A 23620-nucleotide genomic window follows, 5' to 3' on the forward strand; every position below is an offset into this window, starting at 1 on the left:
AAAATTGTATAAACAGTGGTGAAAATTTGTAGATTCATTTGTAGAATAGTAATTTTTCATAGCATTCGTAGCAAAATATTAGTTACGAAAATTTAGCTAAAGGCAACGGAGAGCACTACGTGCGATTCAATTTCGAAAATAAAAAAGATTGGACTCGAATCATGCCGTTTCTAAGACGCGGTACTCATGTTGGCCACCGGTAGGAAATGAAATTCCTTGGTACTCGCGTGTGACAGAATTGCGCGCAGTTCACTCGGGGAAAATTTAAATCGTCCTTGTTGCGATGAACGTGGAATACGTGACACGTGGAATGCGGCGATTGTTATCGCGAACACGGGAATTATTGTTATATGCTTGTGATTGACGCCGAGCTGGCGTAGTGCATTCTGTTCTTTGTATTTCAATCAGAGGCAGATGAGTACCGCCAATGATAGGCCATTCAATAACGCCATCTTAACGAGAAATCTAATCTAAATAGTAAAAGGCTTAAAATGAATCGCTTAAAGATAGTCGCGTATGCGCCCACAGATTGTTGGATCAAGTTGTACAGATTAGTTTTCGAGAACGTAAATGCATAAAATGGTGATATAAGTACAGACTTGGAACTGGTCTGCTTTTATATCAGAGACGTTGAAAAAAGATTTATGTAACTGTTTGGAATGATAACACGAGTGTAATGGTCAAAATGCAGTAAGTTTGTATCTAATAATGAAGTCTGATAATAGTAATTATCAGTAGAATGTGCGGAATAAATGAATTTTCCGCGTGAATGTTTTAAAATATCGTGTTATTCGAGTTATTCATCATTCGTCTTGAGCAGAACATTTCACTAGTCGAACAGCTTGAATAACTCAATCGCAGCACTTACAGAAACTAATAACATATCATTGACTGTGAATCAACTACAATAATTGCGTTAAAATAGTCGAAACATATCACACTGTAAACTCTCGAAAATATAATAAATATTTTCCATAACAGCAGATGGCTGCGTTTGCACGAGTTTGAAATTCAAATTTCAATTACCTCGAACGTTAATCTTGTAATCTCGCGTCGCCATCAAGATTGCGCACGGTAGGATAGAAGGAAACATTTAAATAAAATGCGTAGGACATCATACCGTGGTCGCGTAGTCGTTAGAATCGTCGCCGATCGGAGAACGTTAAGAAGAAACGTGTTAGATGACGCGATAATCACCAGATCTGAATTTAAAGCGTCGATGCTCGTTATCGGGGCATTAGCTCGCGAAGAACTCATCAAGATCGATTCTAGATCGAACGGGAAGTTTTCTTCCGAGTCGAGATCACCTGCCCCATGTGCACGGTCATTCTTGGCGACAGGTATTGCACCTGTAATACACCTGCGACCGATCGACCAGTTTCAAAGAAATTTATTGTTGCATCGCCGATAATCGCCCATTCATCTCTGCCTACTGTTACGAGTAGCTTTCGAGAAAAAAAAAACCATCTTTTCGATTATCGTTCAGATATATGGTAAGCGTCTACTTTTAATTCGTAGCAACGAAGCGAGATCTATCCGATGGTACTGACGGTTATCGTGGAATGTGATCGATCGTGATGATAAAGTTTAGGTCATCTTATCGGGCTGATACGAAAATATTTTCATTGTTCACACATGTTTAGTTACAATTAGTTTATTCTTTATACATCAAAAAATGAATGAGTTTTATTTCACTGTACAAAGTCGAGAACACTTGTCAATCTAATAGAAGAGATTTAAGCAAATTGTTTATCAAGAAAAATTGAAATCCACTTTGTATCTTCTGCTTCAATTGAGAAGACCGCTCGTCTCAACAACACGTTCTCAACAACAAATGAATACATCCATTTTTTTTAATCAAATCCGTTCGTTGGCATGACCGAAAATTTGAAGGAAGAGACGGCGAAGGTGGCGACGGGTGCCGCTAATTATCGATCATTATGCGCGCCGTGGGCGGGTAATTGGGATTTATGTACGCAGCGATAAGCCGGGAGTAACGCGAAACGGCGAAGGGGGTAAAGCGAACGAGGGCGGCGAGAGCCGGGCTTTAATGCGGCATGGGTCTCGTTTAATTGTTATTTACGCGAAACGATCACGCCATTCCCGGGATCGAGAGGTGGCACGAGGCCGGGAGAAGTGAAACAGAGGGAAACGAACGGGCGTAAATGTCCTTGGGTGGAAAGAGGAAAGAGAAAGTAGCCACGGACTGATTTACTGAACTAATTCGCGACAATTATCAACTGGAAGAGATAGTGGCACGAATCACGCGGATCTGTAAATCTTCCGAGTGCTCCGCGACATCAAGATCCAACATACAAAGCGGTCGATGAAAGTTTCGTCGTTGTCGCGGGAAAGATAAACGGCTGTGTTTATCTTTTACGCTCGGATTAATCGTGGAAAAAAATTGTTGACATATACATATTTGCGCGAATTTTTTTTACTGCTTTTAAAACTTTGGAATTATTGCGTATCAGAAAGGAACGTAAGAGTTGGAAGGAAAAAAGAAATTTATGGAAGCACTAAACTTTTTAGCGTATGTCCGACATTGGTTTCAATTTACCATTAAAATGGCGATATTTCTGGCCTCTATTGAGAGATTTCAAAAAAATTTAGACTTTTCTTACTTTAGTTACGAACAGGTTCTGTGTTGTTGAATGCAAAACTAATGAAAAATCGATATCGCTGAACCGACTAATACTTGTTGAAGAAATTGCGCGATGTAGAGTTTAGAAATTTTCTGAAATATTTGTTACTCTTATAAAATCCTTAATCTTCCTTTGTTTAAAAGAAGAGGTTTTTCTACGGAATTGAATATGTTATGGGCTTGTCAAAAAAATCGATAAAGCTGTTATTCGTGCGAGCTGTCGCAGCCAATAAAAAGTCTGCGTGTGGTATGTGCAAATTAAAAGTGATAAACAGTTGAAAATAACGTAAAAAACAACGATTTATAAGTTTCTCTGGCAGGTGTGCAGTTAAGACGATTGAGTATAATATAATAGGTTGAACTTTAACACTCGTACGTAGCCGTTCATTAAGTGTTACCAGTAATAACATCGCAAATTGTGGTATCGTTTATCCCTATCGTATGACGAGCAAATATGACCTATACGCTACTCGTGTAATTTGATTTTTACCAATTGAGCCGTGCATTTAAAAATATTTCCAAGGTATAGTTAGTTATAACATTTTGTTTAGGTATAAATCATATAATTTCAGGCCTGTAATTGAGGTACAGACATCAGAAGGAAAGGGAGTGAGAATAGCAATGTGAATTCAAAGATCGAAAGATGCTGCAAAAGATCGTACTGCAAAAAGGAACAGTGCATACCGAAATATCGTTATTCCATTCTTGCCATCTGAACTTTTCACTCCGCGACAGTTTAAACTCTGTCTATTCGTAAACCTATCAAACAGTGAGATATATTTGATTAATTCCTATCTCGAATTTTAATAACATCCATTTATACGAAACAAAAAAGTTAAAAGTTACATTTGAATTTTATTTGAACCGTTAAATTTAATATCAAAACTGTTGCACCCATTCTACAAGATGTTCCATAAAAATACTAAGGGGGATAATTGAAGCAATGGCTGTTATTTATAGATAAATACAAAGAACATTTACAACTTATTAGTGAACATACGTAATGGAATTATTACTCTTGGAAAAGTGGAATTATTACTCTTTTATGATTTAAAGATAGAAGGAACAATTTTTTCCAAACCGCCACAAGCAGAATAGCAGAAGAGGATAGACAACGAGATATACACTTCATCGATGTATGATCAACTAAATAAATATTCGATGAGGATAAATAAATATTAATCTTCTAAAAGCTTCTAACTCTGATCTCCAATACGTAATAGCAATACGTGGTGTTCGGCAGACGTGAGCAAATTGGTGTTCAATATGACAGAAGTCTTTCTTCTATGCTCATTTCGCACGTTAACGTTAATGACGAGTAAATAGTTAAGTGTGGATAACAGAGGGTAGAACATTATAGTTGAAAACGGAAAATAAAATTTATTTAATATCAAACGATATTTGAGATTGTTTAGATGTGTCGCGTTTCAAAAATTATAAGAATTATAATTCTTAGGACATATATTAAAAAATAATACGCGCAGATTCGTTAACTGAAATTTTAGTGAGAACTGTAAAAGGGTTTTCTTCAATTTTATTTGTCGAGCAATGTTTTGAGATGGAATGCCATTCGTTTGACTAGTGATAGCTCGCAGGTGATTGTGCACAAATTCATCTCCTTATTCATTATTGTTTTATGTTAGATAAAATGATTTCTAATATAGAGTAGACGACATTTTCCCAAACTGTATTCCGCAAACGATCACTGCGAAAAATGTTGAAAGCAACGTAGAGAACAACTAAACACTGTCTGCTTCTGATCGTAAAAAATTGAAAAACGTTTCTTTCATAAGTATGACAGAAAAATTGAAAGAAATTTTTATTTCGTTTATCTGATATACTTGTGAGACACTGTAGTACGCGGTGAAGAAAATTGAAGGAAGGGGAGCAGCTCTGCGATACCGAAAACCATTTTACGATAAGCTGTCCTCATCGTGAAACGGACGGAGAGGAGCAGGCATCCGAGGTAATAATTCCGCGCGTCACCTACATGGTCGACGCCGTCCGCACCTTGCGCTTTTTCCCGTGTCAGACGGTGTGCCGGAAGTTTCGATACCCCGGCTATTCGTCGCGGCGTAAAACGTCACGACAGCGGCGAGCAATCCGCCGGGCAATAAAATCGGCGACAAGCAGTGAAATTCGTGACACGACGCCCATAAAGGGATTCATGCGCGCGTTCGAGAAGAACGAGCGCCGGGGTCGTCGACTACACGGGCCGCGACCACGGGGACGAGGACGAGGGGAGAATGGGACTGCGGGAAGAATGGCGGCGAACGAACGGACAGATATTGTGCAAATATAATTTACAAGACGCGGGGATACATATTACGGCTAGAATTGCGTAACGCGAACGACGTAACGACGCGCGATAGCCAACTTTTATGATCCAGCTGGATAAAATAAAAATATCGCTTTTTAGGGGTGATATGAAATTATGCGTATTGATACGACATACCGATGTGCAACGATCCAATTTTAACGATTCAGATTTGAATATGAAAGAAAAGTGTTGCCTTTTAAAATCGATGAAATTCAACCGTTTTTAAGCAGACACTGTGCGGAGTGTAATAAATAGATTTAGATCGTTGGATCGGAGGCCATTACACGCGAAATGGCACCTAGTGACCGAATTACTCTCACCTGCGCAATTGTCAGTTGAGAAGTTATAGTATGCGCATATATATGTACGTCTTAGGATATTAGATTTCACGATGGATTTCTTCAAGTTTCTTCGTTAGAAGAACTAACTCGTTAATCAAGATCATTAACTCGACTACTGTCATCAAAATTTGTTAGAATAAATAAGTGAAATAATTTCTCCTTTTGATTATAATAAACACATTTGTTATTAAGGATTACGTAGGTATTCGTAACCCGCTCGCCACCCTTTAATTACAAGGATACTTACCATTAACCTCGATTGTATGTGCCAATATTTGAGAAATAATTTGAATCACTTGAATTATTACTTACGACTCTCTTACATCGAATTCTTGAATCTCAAGTTTTTAGTAGTTCCTGAATTCTGAATAATTTGAAAAATTTCCAAATATTTTGACTACCGCGCAACGTACACGCGATCGACACTTATGGACGGACACGTATCGCCATAATAAAAATTAACGTCAGCTGGCTTCGGTGTACTGCTCGCGTGTATTGCAAGAGTATCAATGCGCATAAATTTCGCAAAGTAAATAGATGCAAAGGGAAATTACAGGCTTAATAGTGATCGGCTCGCTGATCGCGATTCCAGAGGTAGTGACGAGATACTATGCGTTTCACACGAATATTTATGCGTGGCAATTATCGGGATTAAAAGTGGCTCTCGTTTCGTTTAGGCGATTAACGGGGGCATGGTTCGAGTATGGAAACTTGAAGAAACACGTTATCATGTTTTTTGATTCATAGAAGCAGTGGCGTGATGTGGTTCTGGTTTAAAATATTTGAAAGAGGGTTGCAAATTTTCGTTCAACTTTGACAGAAATTATATCGTATACTATATAGAGAAAATTAATGTTATTATTCTTTATCTAACAGTCTATGAATGGGGTTCTTAGACTTATGTAGTCCGCGAACCCCCTCTTGAACACTATTAGGGCATAGAATAAAAATAGTAGTAAAATGAATTTAAAAAATAATTCAATATTTACTAATTATAATTTAGTTATGTTAATAATTAATTAAGTACTAACAAAGATAAAAAGTCTTGACCGTGTAGAATGATCATTAAATCAGTTCAGTTATTTGAGTAAAAGTAGAAAGTTGAGGGATGTAAAATGAATGGCAAAATTGTTTTGCTGACACCCGGTAATGATAGCTATGATGCGCACCGCCAGAGGTCCCCACGGACCGACAAATGCTATACATAATAGAACAAATTAAATTTATATGATTTTAATTTTTAAAGGTGAAAGAACACGCAGTTATCCAATTATTTATATTCCAGCGATTACAAAATGATATTGAACAATTCTATAATAAAAATCTCGTAGTTCCTACCGGTATTATTTAAACGATCGTTGCCGATTCGAATTGAAGGATACACAACAACCGGCCAAGTAAAAAGACCGAGTCGAGCACTCGGCTCAACTTGAAAACTAACCAGTCTGTCTGTCTACGGTCCACGCGGTCGACAGAGGCAATGTAACAGAAGAACCACGATATATCGCACAATATCGAGAGACAGAGGAGCGGCATCGTTTCGAAAATAAAAGAATCCTGATAGCTTTTTTCCTGCTTTTGTTCGCGCATCGATTCCGTCGAGCATTCTCGTCTCTCAACAACTATTTTCTAAACCGCCATTGAAACGCGCTGCCATTCTCTATTTCCGTACGTATCTACGTGTGCGCGCGCGCCCGCGAGATCCTGCATAAGTATGGGCGTGTACGACCCGGTATCCGAACGGGGAGAAGAACAAAATAGGAAAAAGAACCGACGAGGTACGCTGGCGTGGATCGGAAAGCCAAAGATCCGAAAGGCGGGCACAAAGGGCAGACGCGGCAAAGAAATTGCATCGCACGCTAAATCTCGGACGTCGATGTAACCGCCTAATCAATCTTCAATCGGCACGATTGATTCTCTCCCCTTTCAGCCGGCGACTACTTGATCTCGATGCCTCTCTTCCTCAACGACCTTTTACCATCTCAACATCCATCGGAAGCCACGTCTTCGCTCTTAATGCACGCGCGTGTATAATCATCGTCGATAATGAATTAAGCTTTTATCTTCCTTTCGATTCTTGTTCGAATTCTGGTTCGGGAATGCAAATCGCTGTTATTGCGACTTGCTCCTTAACCAAAATGTTCACTTTGACAAATATGAGAATACTGCCTTTGTTAAAAACTGTTTACTGTTAGTAAATAGCTGGCATGATTATTAATTTATAGATGAGACCACGCGGATAGAAGAATCATTTCGAATATGGAAGAAACCTAATAATTTGTAAAGTCATATTTCTTTGCTACGCATTTTTCAGCAGATTTTCTGTTGCCCGATGCATGTTTCAGCACTCAATGTATTGTATTAATAAAACGCGAAACCTTCAGCATTTAACGTTCGATAGTTAAAGAGATAGAGCCATCCGAAGCGGCAGATTGAAATTTTATACGTTTCAGGCTTCGCGTGTTGCCAATAAATCTCACACCCGATCGAGCGTACAAAAAAATGAGGAAAAATTGAAAGGGGTAGAGAAAAGAAGAGTCGCGCGAGTATAGTATTACAGTCCGCGATTCGCAATTGAGCAAACAGCGAGACGCTAATAAAACGCGTTAAACGCGGCCAATCCGATTACGGGGTCGGAGCGTTCCCGTGTCGAGGCATTCGTCGCCCTGCTCGAAACTCATTTTAATCCCGTTACAGGCCGCGTGATTTACGAGCTCCCCATGCAAATCGCCTCATTCACGAGTGTCTAATAAAACGTAGAAAAATCGTGCAAACTCACCGCGCCGATTTCTCGCCCCCGTAACCCTGCAGGCTACGATGTTCATCCAAATAGCTGAAGAGGTTATCCAACTCGTTAAGCTGCTCGTTCCTCGCAGCGGTCGCCTCTTTCAGGATCTGCAGGAGAAAAGAAGAACGATCCTCAGGGCGCGTGGCTACGGTTCTTTCACTCGTAACTTTAATTGCACTAATTTTTATTTATTCTTCTTCATTGTGGTGTTCCCGGAATGTCTTATTTAAAGTTAGTTGGAGGAATACATATAATGTTATTATTTACTTATTTAAATTGACAGAAAAATTATACGGCGCTTATTAATAAAAATTAATTCGATACAACGAATCTATTAATAGTCGCTACCTTCTTGTTTAGGCAAACGGATATTCGAACGGTGACTCATCTGCATTCTTACTACCATTTCGAGTACCTTCACGTTTCATTTCTATCAATGTCTCTCTGCCGTCCTTCCAGTGATTTCCGCGCAAATTGTACGTAAAACGCAGAATATAACGGATAGCTTCCTATAAGAGTTCGCGTAAAGACAGAATAAATTTGTCGCGTGTCGCGACGATGGCACACGTTACACGCATATGCCGTGCATAAAAATGGTATCCATGATACGCTGCCGTGATTTACATAAATATAATGCCACTGCCTCCAGTTACGTCACTATGACGGCATAAGGAATCTCTGTTTTTCTCCTCAAACGAGTTCTCCGGAAGCCACAAGGGTGAGGAGGGCAAAAAACACTGGGAAACTGTATCGTCAACGATAGAAATAAATTCAAGGATTCACGCGTAACGCATGGATGGAGTGCAGTTTCCTCCCTGGATAAGTACATTTTCTGCCGTCTCGAATTTAATCGATCTCCACGAATAATTATTATGGTTCGTATGTATGTGTCGTCGTGCGTTCGTTGGAGCGCGTAAGTTTGATTTTCGAAAAACGCTATTTTTCTTACTCGACAGGTGTCCTCTAATTGTACATTGTTAGTTTTACATTTCACTCCGTTACATCATGGTCTAGATCAGTGGGATTATCAACCCCTTTTACATCACGGTACACTATTAATGACTTAAAAATTGGTAGCACACTAACAATAAGGTGGATTTAAAATAATTTTACTTGGTTAATTGATTGTGGTACCTACAGTATATTTTGATAAAATAGGGTACGATAATAATTTCCATATATTGATTATATAAAATGAAATTGCATTGCAAACTATTCGCAGTGGCCGCGCACTCAAAGAATCTCGCGGCACATTAAACCTTTATATCATACTAAGCAATATAATTCCAATCATCATATAAATTACGAAAAATGTACAAAAATAAGAACGTCGTATCATATAATAAAGCGTAAGCATACATGTTGTTATTACAGAAACCTAAAATATCGAAATTTATATTAAAACTAAGTTACAGAAATAAGAATACATTACTCCGTTCAATGTCCTTCCTCAAAATTGAACTTTTATCTTATACTAGGACAAAAATGAGATAAAAAATAATGTTTTATAATCAACGATGAGAAAAATCAAACAAAACCAAGTATATTATATATATATATATATATATATATATAAATTAAGATATATAGAATCTAATTTTCTATTACTGAAGTGATATTCTATAAAAAAAAATTTTTTACTATATTTATTTTATTTTTATTTTAGTGGTATATAAGAGCACGTTAGCTATTTTATATTAGCAAAAATTAACATGTTTATATACCACACCTGCCTTTAGCTATAATTTTAGTATGTGGTTTATAGTATGCGGCACACCCGCAGTTTAAGGGATAAAGTGCCACCACGGCACAGTGGTTGAGAATCGCTGGTCTAAATATATCATATAACATTCTACGAAATTAGAGTTCGTTACAAGTTTTTTAAACCAATGTAAAGTGAATAAAAATTGAAAGCTGTATATACTGCCAATTATTAAGACAGGCGACTTTGAATAGAACGCGAGTGTCTTACGACACCAGGTTCTAGAATCAGCGAATAAGAAGTTGTCTTAGGTGACAATACCTAATGGATTATCCTGTACAATCTCTATCTTTCATTCCATCTTCTAATCTGCATAAAATGTACATTATAATTCAACATGTGTTAATCGACACTTGGTCGATCGTATGAAAGAGAGACATTTCGCCTCTCTTAAACGGACACCACGAATGTACGCGACCATAAATCGCGATCAAAATTCTCAATTGAACGCGAAATGCATTATCATCGGATAATTATTATTGGGATCGAATCTTTTGGCATGGAAATGTTTAGCAAAAAATTTACTAATTATTCGTACCTTACCATATTTCACGACTCGCAACGACTGGCATTGAACTCCCCGATTATATCGGAACACAAAAATCATTCCATACATTAACTTCCATCATCTCCTCTACAATTGTTTTTACATCATTCTGATCAAGTCCACGACGAACTAAAAATCAGAAAGAAAAGAAACTCCTTTTACCTCCTCATTTGAGACAACGTATCCCGTGGCATTAATTTCAGCGGAAGTTCTGTCGCAATATCGAAAAGTCCGAGTGGCCGAGTGGAGGAGAAACGGGCAGCGAGACAGGGTGCGGATAAAAAATATCGAAGGTAGCGTCCCTCGAAAATAAAAATCGGTTCTCCGATAACTGGTTATTTGCTCGCACAAGTGGCTCGGTGACTGGGCGAGCACACCGGAAGCGGTTTTCGCGTGTAATATTATCGAGTTATCGGCGTCGGAGGAGGGCATTGATCGCGGTTGGGCGCGGAGGGCGCAGCTGGGGGGAGCGAGAGGGTGAACGAGACGGGAGGAAGAGACACAGTCGAGGCAGCCGGAGGAGGTGGAGAGTAGGTGGATGTGGAGGAATAGGGTGGGTAGAGAGGACTAGGCGAGCGTGCATTGCGCGGCACAATATATCCGCGTGATTACAATATGTCGGGGCTCGAGAGACCAATATCAACCTGAAGTCGGCTCAGCCAATGCTAATAATCCCTATTGTTGGTGCCTCCACTCGACTGCCTCTCCTCGTGATCGGATACATCTTGTTTCGAAATTTCGAATTGCCTCGTCGTCGCATCCTCCTCCTATAGTCTCCCCTCTGTTCCGCCTCGGGTGTCCTCCGCTTTTTTCGATGCTGTGCAATTTTTTTTATGCATTCCTCGTTCAATGAAATTTGTTTGTTGAAGAAAAATAGCATAAATTGTTACAATTCGGTCCGCAGAGATTGCATTAACGCTCGCAATTGAGCAATCTGTTTGCCGTGCCAAAGCGCGTGCCGTTAAAAGTCGGTCCATAATGGCGGCTAGATAAACGACGAAAGAAATAAGACTTGTCCTCGACGTTTACGCCTGGCGTCGCGTCGGGCCGGCTAGGCCGCCTTTCACACGTCCCACACGAAAGACGGCGAAGCTCGATCTCTCTCAAAACAATTACGCATTCTTCAACGCCAGTTCTCCCACGTCTGTATTATCGTCTTGCCGCAATGCTCTCTTCAGTCTTACCTACACTGTTTTCAAAAAAGACCACGCTTTCCGATACTCGACTCGTTTACGACTCTCATCGTCTTTGCTAGCGTGTCAACGAAGAAACAGATCTTTCGGTTCCGTTATTTTATCGTGCAACGCGTCCCGTCTCATTCAGAATTATTAAGAAAACCTCGAGTGGATTTGTGCTTTTTTACTAGTAATCAATTCTTTGTTTCAGATATTGAAAGGAAAATGTAGCTGGTGCGGCTGTTGTACTACTGTGAGTAAAAACAGAATTTAATATGATTACTTTTTTTGTCTTAAAATGAAATTTTCATTTCTACACAGCGGAGAAAGTTCGTTCCACTTTCATTATTGCACAATTTTTCAAATTTGTTTACTCGTTGAATGGTACAATTATTATGAATGACGCGTGCCACTCTGCTGGTCTCTTTCATAATTATCATGATTTTCAATAATTAATTCAGACGTGTATTACGGTGCAATGAAGGGTTAAAAGTCGGTGACAACTTTTTTATTTTGCTGACACGACATCGAAGAGAAGGAGCATAAATATGTAGGTGAAAAACACAGGCGTAATTTTCTTTTTAATTGAAACGATATTCTTCTAATCTTGATTGTTTACCAAACTTAATTATGAACCACGCGCTAGTCTACATAACACTTTTCGAACATTCTCAAGATACCATTCTTGAACCTCTATCAACTTCCATCCGTACAAATAATCGTAATCGAATCTCGCGTATTTAATTCAGCTACAATGATCAACGTTACCAACGTTCCCAATCAAAGATCGAGATCCCCCCGAACGTATCCATCAGCCATTCGCGCGTCGTCCCAATTTCAATTCCCTAATCGGCCTGTTAATCAGTTTACCACTTCGTATCGGAACTTCCAAGCAGCTCCAGGTGTAATCGTTGCCTCATATTTAATTTCGCTAATATGTGGCATATCTACAGAAAGCATCTGTTTCGCGAGAAGACACGGAGAGAGACGCTACGATTGAGTCCACCTGATCACGATTCGTCGGAGCAAAATGAGCGGTAATTTCCGGCGAAGTAACGAACGATCGGAAAGCTTCGGATCCGCGTCGAGAATTTAATTAACAACGATTAATTCAACCGATCAAGTTTCTCGAGTGGTTTTGAAAGGTCATAAGTACATTGCTGGTCATAAATATTGTACAGACTATTTGATCCGTACGTAACAATGATCATATACTCTCAATATTATTGAACATAACAAAAGGTTTGTATTGATAATTTGGTTAAAAATTTGTCTACGATTTAAAAAAAGGTTTCAATTATTTACTGAAACATTGATCAATGGAGTGTTAAGACTGAATAACAATCACTTATTAATCACTTAAAGGCTTAATAATCGCTTATTAACTATTGAAAAATTAATTGTTTAGATTTTTAATATTCTAAATATTTTACCTATACCTATACCAAACTTTTGCATATACAATAAAACATTCATCTTCCACTGAGATATTAGAATGAAATGTTTTTTAGCATTTCTGATTCATCTTACGTGTCTGTCTGGTTAACACGAACTCACTCTACACAGAAAACTGCCGCGTTACAAGATATAAAAATTCGAATTGACGCACGTCATTTGCCCAGAATTCCCCGATGAAATGACATGTTCCCAAAAATAGACGATTATCCGAATAGTTTTGAGCGATGCATAAAGATTCGTTTAATTAGTCGCTCGTATCATGCCCCGCAATGTCCGACGTTCGACCGGGCAGACAATTAAAATTCAATCTATTCTAGATCTAGCTGCGGTGTGTTCGAGAATGGCCGCGTTACATCCCCTAGATAGCGAAAGGTGTCTCGATGCTTATCACGGTGAAACGTACGGCCTGATAACAGCCGCCAATCGGCTCGTTAATCAGCGGCCAAGTAGATAACGGCGAGAGGCGTGTTGAATTAGCCCCTCGTAACAGGCTACAATATTAATTAACGTTAACCGCGTCCGTGAGTTTCCCTGGTAGAATTCGCCCAAGGGCCTAAACAGCCGCTGAGTTTCAGCCGCTGGTAGCACCAACACAGCGGCTATTAACACGTTTCTAATCGTTCGTTAACAAGTACGGTCGAAGTAACGAGGAAATAAGTCAGATGGATTAAATCTCATCTACGTATCGAAGATGGCTGTTTGAATTAATGGCGATTTCATAGGTTTTAGCCGCGCGGAGAGCGAGATGCGAAGGTATAAATATTGATATTTATAAACAACGCTGAAATCTTTAATTACGTTTTAAAATATTGTATATCTGCGCGCAGTTCGACAATAGCGCTAGAGTTGTTCGGGAATTAAGTTCGTATTTATAAGGTTAGCCTCGTGCTTCAAACCACTACTTTTTAATGAGAGAGGCTGCATGAGAATCCCTAGATGTATAAATAACAATGCTATTATGATGATATATAGCTGAATAATAAGCAACGATGCTAATCAATGGTAATTCGTTGCAATTATCCCTCTCTAGGTGTTCGTAGTACTCAGTGTGGTTGAAAAATTGAGGAGGAAAACTAAAGAGGATAGAGTCGAGCAGTTAATATCGAAAACATCAATTTCATTAAAATTTCTCCGCGCAGCCATCATATTTGATTTCACATAACGAGCGGTTGTTAATAATTTTATAATTTTATTTATAATTACTTTCCACTTGCATAGTTTCGTGTAACGCACATTTTAAAACGTTAGGTACAGCAATTTAACAATGAAAAGTAAATTAAAAATATATCGCGAGAAGGAAATAAACGAAAATAATATCGAAAAGATATAGGACGCGATATTAAGCGAAGTTGCATAGAGGAATTTGCACGAGGGACGAATTTCTAAGTTGAACGAATTCCAAACTTTCCTTTGCAACGCCTTTAATTTAATTAATTTATCAAAGGCCCACGAGAACGTTCACCAGGATTAGCTCCCCGAACGATCAGGCGTATAGAAAAGAAAATTGTTACTATCGTATATTTGCTTTCACTAAGCGGATGGTTATCTTCACAATAACTATGTGGGAAGTAATTACCGAGTACACATTACGGTCCGGTGCACGGCGAGAACAGCGGTTTCAGTATATCTGGCAGTAAATATTGTTGAGTTAGCGGTAATTGTGGCCGGGGGATGCATAATAACAGTGCTTACACACCCAGCATGAAATAATTGTTACGACCAGCAGTACGTATTTTTGCGGTAAACAGCCAGTTCTTGGACTTGTAATTCAGGAAGTAAGGGTGCCCGTTGTCCCGGCCCCTCCGGAAGATAGATACGTTTCGTAAATTGAAGCTTGTTACACTTTAGTAAATTTTAAATCACTTCTAGCGATATTCCGATAACAACGGATAATATTTTTCTTTTAACGAGAGAATGATCATTTGTTTTTTGATCGTTGTTTGTTTCGTCTAACGACGAAAACTAATTAAATGTATTAAAATGACCAGGGTTCAAAGTATTAACGTTTAATTCCTATAATAAATCAACAAAATTAAAAGTCTTTTCGTATCAAAGATTGATCGAATTCATCTAATCATGCTGTTATTCATTGAATGTTGTTAGAAAATGCTTACCAAAGAGACTTTGAACAGCACAGGCTGCTGGATTTATGTTCTCCATATACGGAGAACATAAATCCTTACCTACTTACTAAATCTTCCACTGATCATTCCAAAGAATAACAACTTCATAAGGAAATAGTGGAGACCCGACGAATAATCGGCTGAAAATTGCCAAATCTTTTCCTGAACGTGTAACGTGTCACAAGTTTAACTCGATGAGTTTGTTCGGTCGAATGACCCTTCGAATGATCATATATAAATGGGTCATACATAAATGGCACAACGATCAATGGAACAGTTGGAGGAGAGAAAAAAGCCGTTAACAACCTCCGCGTAAATCCTACGCTGTTTGTGACCGTCGACGGCGTTCCACTTCTCACGCGTCGCAATTAGGTCCGTCGGGTTTAGATAAGAATCGCGTGGCTGTTAGCCCGGTGGATACCGGTTGCGGTACGTATGTACATGGAAAACTACCGATAGTCAATAAATATCACGTCGGCGATGGCGTCGAGGCGCATGCAACCGCGTTTCCCTTTGCTATTTCCCACGTGTTTCCACGGCTTTCCTTCACCCAGTGCCGTAGGATGGAATTCCAGCTGGTCCGGCTCGCGTGTTCGTTTATCCCACTCGCGATCGGCCTACCTACACGCGCCTAGAATGCGCTGAAATAATATGATTATGCTAATCGGCCAGCCAGCGGAGAGTAAAAGGAGAGGAGGGCTGGGATTCCATTGAATTATCCCCGGGTAGCTACGCGAACGCGGTTGGGTATAATTATCGGCCGCGAGCCATTCATCTTGATCGGCATTAAAAAGACGTCGCGCAACTCCTTTATTGATACCACTACCAGAGTCGGGCACCTTGGTCGCCCGTGTTTTTTTCGCTCTCGTCTTCTGCCTCCCTACCATCATTGCCCGGATACGGGGAAGGAATGTATAATTTACGGGACGATTTGTAATGTACCGGTTGGCAGGACTGTCCGACGCCTGAACAGGTATTCAAAGCAACGGGACGCCGGGCTGCCACCACGGGATAAAGCTGTAAAGCTGGATCGGAGATTAATGCGAAAAATTCAGGCCAGCCTTACACAGGCGCTGGCCTTGAGGAGGCACTCCTTATTTTCCCTCCCTGGGAAAAACTGTATCGATCCCTGCGTCGATGAAACTCTCTCCTTCGATTCGCTCTGAATGTCAGGGAAAAGGTGTCCGGACGGGATTCTTTTCGATTCTGGTTTTCATTCTGCCGCTGCGGTATTCCGGAAGTTGAATCGGCCCGATGTGTGCAGCACTTGCTGCGGACCTTTAGTCTTAGGAGATTCAGTTTTTTCGAACGTTAATTTCATTTATGTTAATATCATATACTCGATGCTGGCTAAAACCAACGCGACTCCGCTACATTTGTTCAGCAATCTTAATAAGCGCCCCGAAACATATGTATCTCCCAAACTGCACCGCACATGGAAGTTGCAGCGTCGTTGGAAATTAGGCAATAGACGAGAGATCGGAGAAAGTGTTACGGAGGCTCTAACGAGGGTCCTGAAAATTGCGGGTGGACAAAAGGTTAACCGCGAACCAGAAGCGGGGATTGGTAGGCGGGAGAGGGGGCATGGTTAAAACAGAGAAAGGATCGTTATAGCTCATTAGCCTTATCGTCGACTGATCGTTTAACCTCACACCTTTCCGCTGGCCCGCGGTCTGGTAAAACATCTATCTATGTATCTATCTATCGGGCGATATTGGAATTTTAATAGAAGACTGTCGCGACGCGGGGTAGAGGCGCTATGATACTCTCGAGGATCGGCCCTAATTGTGTGCGATTAAGCCGAGACGATCTCGACACGGGTCCGTGGCCAGCGGTGATGCCCGTCACGAAGCCATCTCGAGTAGGAAAAATCGATCTTCGGCCTCGTAATAAGCACGGCCTCGTCTGACGTAAGACAATAAATTCTGCAAACGAGAAGCGCGCGCGAACGAAAGGTCGCCACACGACCGAACGATCCTCGCTATTCCCTCGTTGATTTATGTGTCGTACGAAAGATCGTGGAGATCGCCGTGGCCGATTCGAGAGACAAGTGAAATAAATGTCAAGACAAGGGGACAGGGACCCGCGGAAATCAGGCGTCGACCAGTCCTGAACACGGATGGAGCCTTTCTACGCTTTTTCTGTTTCCTCCATTTCCTACGTTCTTGCTTATTTTTTCTTTTTTTTCCTCCTTATTTTAAACACACTCTGTGATTTATGTACCAAAGTTGCTGAATCTGTTTTCTACATTTCGAAAGGGAATTTGAAAGCATAAAAATTTATTTTAATCGCTAGCAGATCTTAGTAATCATACAGTTGATAACAAGTATATTTTGTTAATTGAAATTCAATGACGAAAATAAAGTCATAAAAGGTGTCCATCTATAAATGATAAATTATGTGTTTTGAATAAATCCATAAGATCGATTAATCGCGTTCCAAGATGCCATTTTGTACATACAACAGTCAGTCGTATTAGACGTCGCATATCCATCATGCTAGATTTCATAAAACATTTTTAAAGCATCGTCTTATTAAAATAGACTCCTCGTAATCCGGTCTTAAGTCGAGTTCCGAGGGAAATGAGAACGTTGTCTATTCTATAGTTAATAAATACATTTCACATCATCCCTGGATAGATGTATTCGTCGTCCAGTTTGTCATTGATCCTGTTCAATATTTTTCTTCACTTTCCCGACGATGTTTATGTATTCAATTTCAAACGACTCTGAATGTTAAACCTTAACGTGTAATTAAATTAACGCGTGCACGTACACGTGTTGGCGGATTTATTGAATTAATATAGATTAGAACTGAAATCGGTCCTTCATATCTACCGGAAGAATCTGAGTAGGTGTTGGTGAGATTCGAGTTCTAGCAACATTTCAAAGCAGTAAAACTGTCCATTCGTGACACGTTTATTTGCATCTTAAACGCAGTCCTTTGAGCCGCGAGTTTCTTGAAGAGCATTCAGTTCTGGGTTATAAATCATAAGTAATAGCCTGTCTTGGTCTCATTAAAGGTTCCGCGAGGTTCGGATTTACCGTTTTTCGTGAAAACGATAATTATTCTGAAACGTCCAAGCGGAAGCATTGAACAAAATTTGTAGCTACGTCTTCTTCAACATTTAACCGTTGTGAAATATTTCTAACGAATTCCTTTAATTTCGTCAAAGGAATCGTCCGTGTTCTAAATTAGGCAAATTTTACCAATTCCCTGTGTGTTTTCGTGCACTTTATTTTTACCAACTTTGTTTCAAGGAATTTATTGTTATCGACAATCGATACTACGATACGATGCAGTAGAAAGATTTTGCATGTATTATCACTGTTACGCATGTGAATATTGAAGGATGGCCTCTCGTCCTTTGTCGAGGAACAGGGACGATTTTTGTCGATGCTGCATGTAGTTTGGAAATGCCAATTGTCTGTTTCTAGCAACAAATATCGCCACATGTTGTCTGTTCTCATTCGAGGCGGTAAAGATCAAAGAAAAGAGTACTTTGTACATTTCGTCGCTCGGATTACAACGTGTTGCAGTCGTTGTCGCTTGTTACTGGTGACAAATGAAGCCTAGAGACCCAAATGTACCATATCTATACATTGCTTCGCTACGAAATAAAATACAGTAAAACCTGTTTTTGTGCGGTGGATAGGGACCGCATAAAAGAAATCGTACAAAAAAATATTTGCAAATTTTACTAATACTTGCATATAATAAAAAACTTTGTACGATATACAACCTAAAATTTTTTTATGCGGCAGACAGGGACCGCATAAAAAAAGTCGCACATAGAAAACACATCAATTATTTACGAAATAGATGAGAGAATGCTTTCAATTAAATGAAACAATTAAATTATACCTGGAAAAATTGTAAAAACATTTAATTCTTTATTATACATATACATGGAGAAGTTTCCAAATTACATTAAATAGTTCTGCTACTCGTCGGAATCCAAAACGCGCATCTTCTTCTGACGAATTGGTCCAAAATCGCTTTCGCCGCTTGAAGATAGGATTTCAATTGATTTGTTTTTTGGTACCATAATGAACAAAGCATCGCGAAGTCCAGATATATCGTCGTCAAGAAGACCACGCAATAATTAAACTGATGCCAACGCCGCTGAGATTCATATACCGCATAAAAATAAATCGCACGAAAAAAGTCGCACAAAAACAAAATCGCATAAAAAAGGACCGCACAAAAACAGGTTTTACTGTATATAGATTGAAGTTTGTTGAAAATGTTTTGCAACGCGCACTAATAAGAGAAAAGAGAGAATTGTCACAAAAATAAATACAAATATCCATGTCAGGAAAATAACGAGTAATAAAGTAAATTATATCATAATAATTTGTAAAGGATGATAATTGTAAAGAATTTCCGAAGATTGAAGATAGGTTGAAAGGAAATTCTCAATGGAATTAAAAAGCTTTCAGCATTTAATTGTTCGTAATATCTTTTATAAAGAAAGGAATTGAATACTGTTTTTTACTGTTACAGCTTGTTATTTTACACATTGCATCGAACTACCACCGTTAAGCCCGTTAAGAAATATCAGTTACAGAAAATTTGCCACAGTAGGATTTAAAATTGTAAAATTTGTCCATTCGATCAGCCGAACGTGAACTATCCGTGTCAATATTGCGAGTATACGTGTATACTTACGTTAGAAAAGTGTAAGCTAAAACATCGTTAGAATTTGCTGAAATTACTATTTTAAAAGAAAAATACGGTTTGGCGGTTTAGAAGAATGGAAAAAACAGAAAGGTATGAAATATAATGTTAATCGTCCAACAATTAGTCCGGATAATCGAGGTCGTACCGTATCAAGGATACGATTCACAGTTCGTGGTTTTTTCGAGAAGACAGCGTGCTGGTTCTTAATCGCACCGCAGCGCAGCTGAGATTAATCGCGACCGTGTTGTTTGTCGTTATCCGGCAAACACCATGGCGGCGGCGCGCGATCCATATTTATGCATTAGGATGTGACGTGACCGTACGTGGACGCGAATGTCTGTCCTTTCGACACACCTGGTTGGTTCTGGTTGATTCAGCATAATTCATACCCGATCTCACCCTCGACTCGTTGCTGGGTGCTCGCTCCTCTTTCGAGTCGAATTGGTAGGTTAGCTCCGTTTCGGATCGCCGATCCAACTCGATTCCGAATTAATAACACATTTGTAGTACTGGTTACTACGAATTCAAGTTTCTTGACTTTACTTCCGATTGCATATTGGCAGTCCATTCTCTTTTTGTTTCGAACAACCCACTTCGGAATCGAGCAGCCCACGTCAGCTTTCCATTAGCAGCTCGCTTTGACTTACCAACTTTTACACTATGAAATACAATTAACGCTCTATAATGTCGCGTGACGTTACCTGCGAAATATCTATAGACATAAATTTGAAGTTTATTCTATTTTTTTATGCTCGAATTAAGCAAAGCGGTGATAATCGAAACAATTTCTTCATTACATGTAGAACGCGTTAACTAAATGTATCGCCTGATAGATTATGGTTCGATCGTACTGCACAAAAAGTGATCAAGAATGTATCAAATTATAGGGAAAGAAAAGGATGACTCGTCTCAAGTAATTCCCAAATTGGTAATTACCATGGTACTACCAATTTCTACCAGAGAGGTTTTTTTTACCTTTCGCGGATAAGTACTGCCGTAGACGCGACATGTGATCGATTGGTTCAAGTATACAGAGGCTGTTAATGGCGGTTACGTACAATTTGAAATAAAAATAGTTTCAGATGAAAAAGATGCTTCGATTTCGAATTCATAGACGTGATGGCGTTCGACACGTGAGGTGCTTTCACGTGTTTCCGTATGCCTTCGATCAAGCTCGCGCTGCCTGTCGGCTAATTTCGTCCGTGCGTGGGATTCATTGACGAATAATTGCGTTCCTCCGCTCTGGTGGGCGTTATTGTCATGTCATTACAATTAGTGTCGCGTTACTGTTAAACGGTGTTCCACGCGAATGGAACACGAGAAAGAAACGTCGATTCTTTTTCTCCGATTTCAGGTGTTCGTGGTGCGCAACAGATATCTGTTGAGAATAATCTTAAACGGTGAAACGAAGCTCTTTTGCCGCTTACAGGGGCCTAATATGTTCCATGATGTTGTGCGATTGTAAAATATGTATTTGAATAAGCTTTGAAAAAATTAGGAATTCGATTCTTCTCAATACCAATAAAAGAGATGGTAGACTGAGGATTAACTAACGTAATACATTCAATTGAATGAGTATAACGAGAAAAGAAGAAACTCGTGATTAGGATAAACATTGAAAATTAAAGCAAGGTAGGTGAAAGAGATTTACATAATAAACGAAGCAACCGATCCAAGAGCAAGATCTCCCAGTAGCAACAAGAAACTACGATTAAGGCACTAACAATAAGGTTAAGATGTATTTACGCTCCTCTTCCGTTCATTTTGTTCCCCGTTATTATATTAAACAACCGTACGCGACACGCATTAACGAGACTCGTAAATTAGTTCATGGAGCTAGTGCTGTGTAAACACATATTGGAAAAATCAGCGGCGACATATTGGATAGATCAACTAAATTACCAAAATTATTGATAAATCGACATCTGCAGTGAAGTGACACGCTAAACACCTAACGATTACCCGTCGGATCGGATAATCGGCGGAAAAAATAATGAAAAGCATCGACGTGTACGTGAGCGAGATACAAGCTCGATTTAACAATCCAGTAAAGATACAAGCACTGTAATTGCTGTTAAAAAAGAAAAAGGAACTGCTCATTTTTGTACGACTCTAGTATCGGGTCGCGTAGAACTCGCTTGGGCGCGTGTCGCCTAAGGGTGCTCGTTAATTCATGGTTACAACCGCGCGTCCCCCGTTCATTCCGAAATGACACGTTCCGCGGCGTGGTTCGTGTCAGTCTCGAATCCCGATTCGTAAACTAGAGCCACTTAACTGGCGTTTAAATCAGGCACGATTACATGGTTAGCTGGATAACAGGTACGGGGACTAGAGATGGGATCAAGTTTAATATGTACTCACGAATTCGAGTCAAATATGGTACAACGGTTTCGTTTCAAAGTATTAGTGTGTACTTGAGAGATACAGAATTATTCATACCTTTCAATTTATGGTTTTAATTTTGGGCACGCAGTCAATGAAAAGTGGTGATCGAAAACATTCTACACCATGTCTATCATTACCATGTGAAGATTTACCGGTCAATATTTTCCAACCCTTATCGAAACGACTTCATCGAAGAAAGCTCGCAAACATAGTGTAGTTTGTTTATTAGTCAAAAAAAAGAAAAGATACATTTTATTTTATTACAGTTACCCAAAACTTACTTAACTCGAAATTAAAGTGACCAGACGTCCCACATTTTGGTTTCTCGTCCCACAGAGTGTTCCACACTGAACAATCTTTGTCTTTCGGATTAAATAAATTCATGTTCAGTAGTTATTTACACTTTTACAAAGCCAATGTCGTCGATGGGGTTGATATTAGATGGTGGTACAATACACTATTTTAGGATTTGTTTTGACGTTTCAAAATACAAATTTCCTAGGCGATGCAAACGTTCTTCTAACAACATACAGTATATAGGTAACCCTCGAATAACACGATTGATTAACTGGCACGGTTCCATGCTATTCAAAACTATGCAATTCGAAACTCGAGATCCATACAGATTTATACATTTGATCTCAATGTTGAATTAAGAAAACATTGCAAATAAGAGCATCATTTTGCTATGTATTTTTAATTGTCAACTTTCTTAATGATTTTTTAATTACGTATCCTCAGTCACTCTCTGTCACTCTCCAAAGATTGATTTGTTCTTCCCTGAATGGGTAGAGGATCCTTGTCGATAGATTAATTAAATTAAATTATTCGCGACTTCGTGTAATTCGAATTCCCTGTGAAAAAAGTTCGTAGTTCGAAGAAGTACGAGTGTAGTGAGTACATCTTTATTCGTTATGTTGAAGTTTTAATTCTATATATGACTGCTCTTGTTCAATTGTGGCTTACAATAGAATATATACATGATAATAAGAAATAGAACTTTCTTTTGTATCTGTCCCACATCCCGTTGTAAAACGCAACAAACTAAATTTCAACTAATGAATATTTATGTTAATGACTTACGTTCGATTTGTTTGAAATTTACATTGCACCGTTTAAATTGTGTTTCAAGTCAAAAACCAGTTGAAAAGATCCCAACTTTGCGTTTGAAAAGATATTTGAAATCAAGCAAAATAATAGATTCGCATTCCTAAACTGAAATTGAAATAAATTGAAATTATTGAAATTGAAATAAATTTGAATAAATTTGAATAACAGATTCTCGTTGTTAATAAAAATTCAAATTGTCACAATTCATTAATTTCAGTTTTCAAATTCGAATATGTATGTGTATTCAAATACTGGAAAAAGAATTGTTAAAGTAATAATAAAAT

At 39.0% G+C, this 23620-nt stretch overlaps 1 protein-coding gene across 1 annotated transcript in view; it reads right to left on the minus strand.

Annotated features, from left to right (window-relative positions):
• Window positions 1-23620, minus strand: part of Mesr6 (misexpression suppressor of ras 6) — a 906227-nt gene that overhangs the window by 141170 nt on the left and 741437 nt on the right. The window contains exon 6 of the mRNA XM_076894572.1: window positions 8085-8200. Within this exon, the coding sequence (XP_076750687.1) occupies window positions 8085-8200 (116 nt within the window). The remainder of the gene's footprint in view (window positions 1-8084; window positions 8201-23620) is intronic.

The sequence above is a fragment of the Xylocopa sonorina genome, chromosome 4, assembly GCF_050948175.1.
Source record: "Xylocopa sonorina isolate GNS202 chromosome 4, iyXylSono1_principal, whole genome shotgun sequence".
Lineage (NCBI taxonomy): Eukaryota > Metazoa > Arthropoda > Insecta > Hymenoptera > Apidae > Xylocopa > Xylocopa sonorina.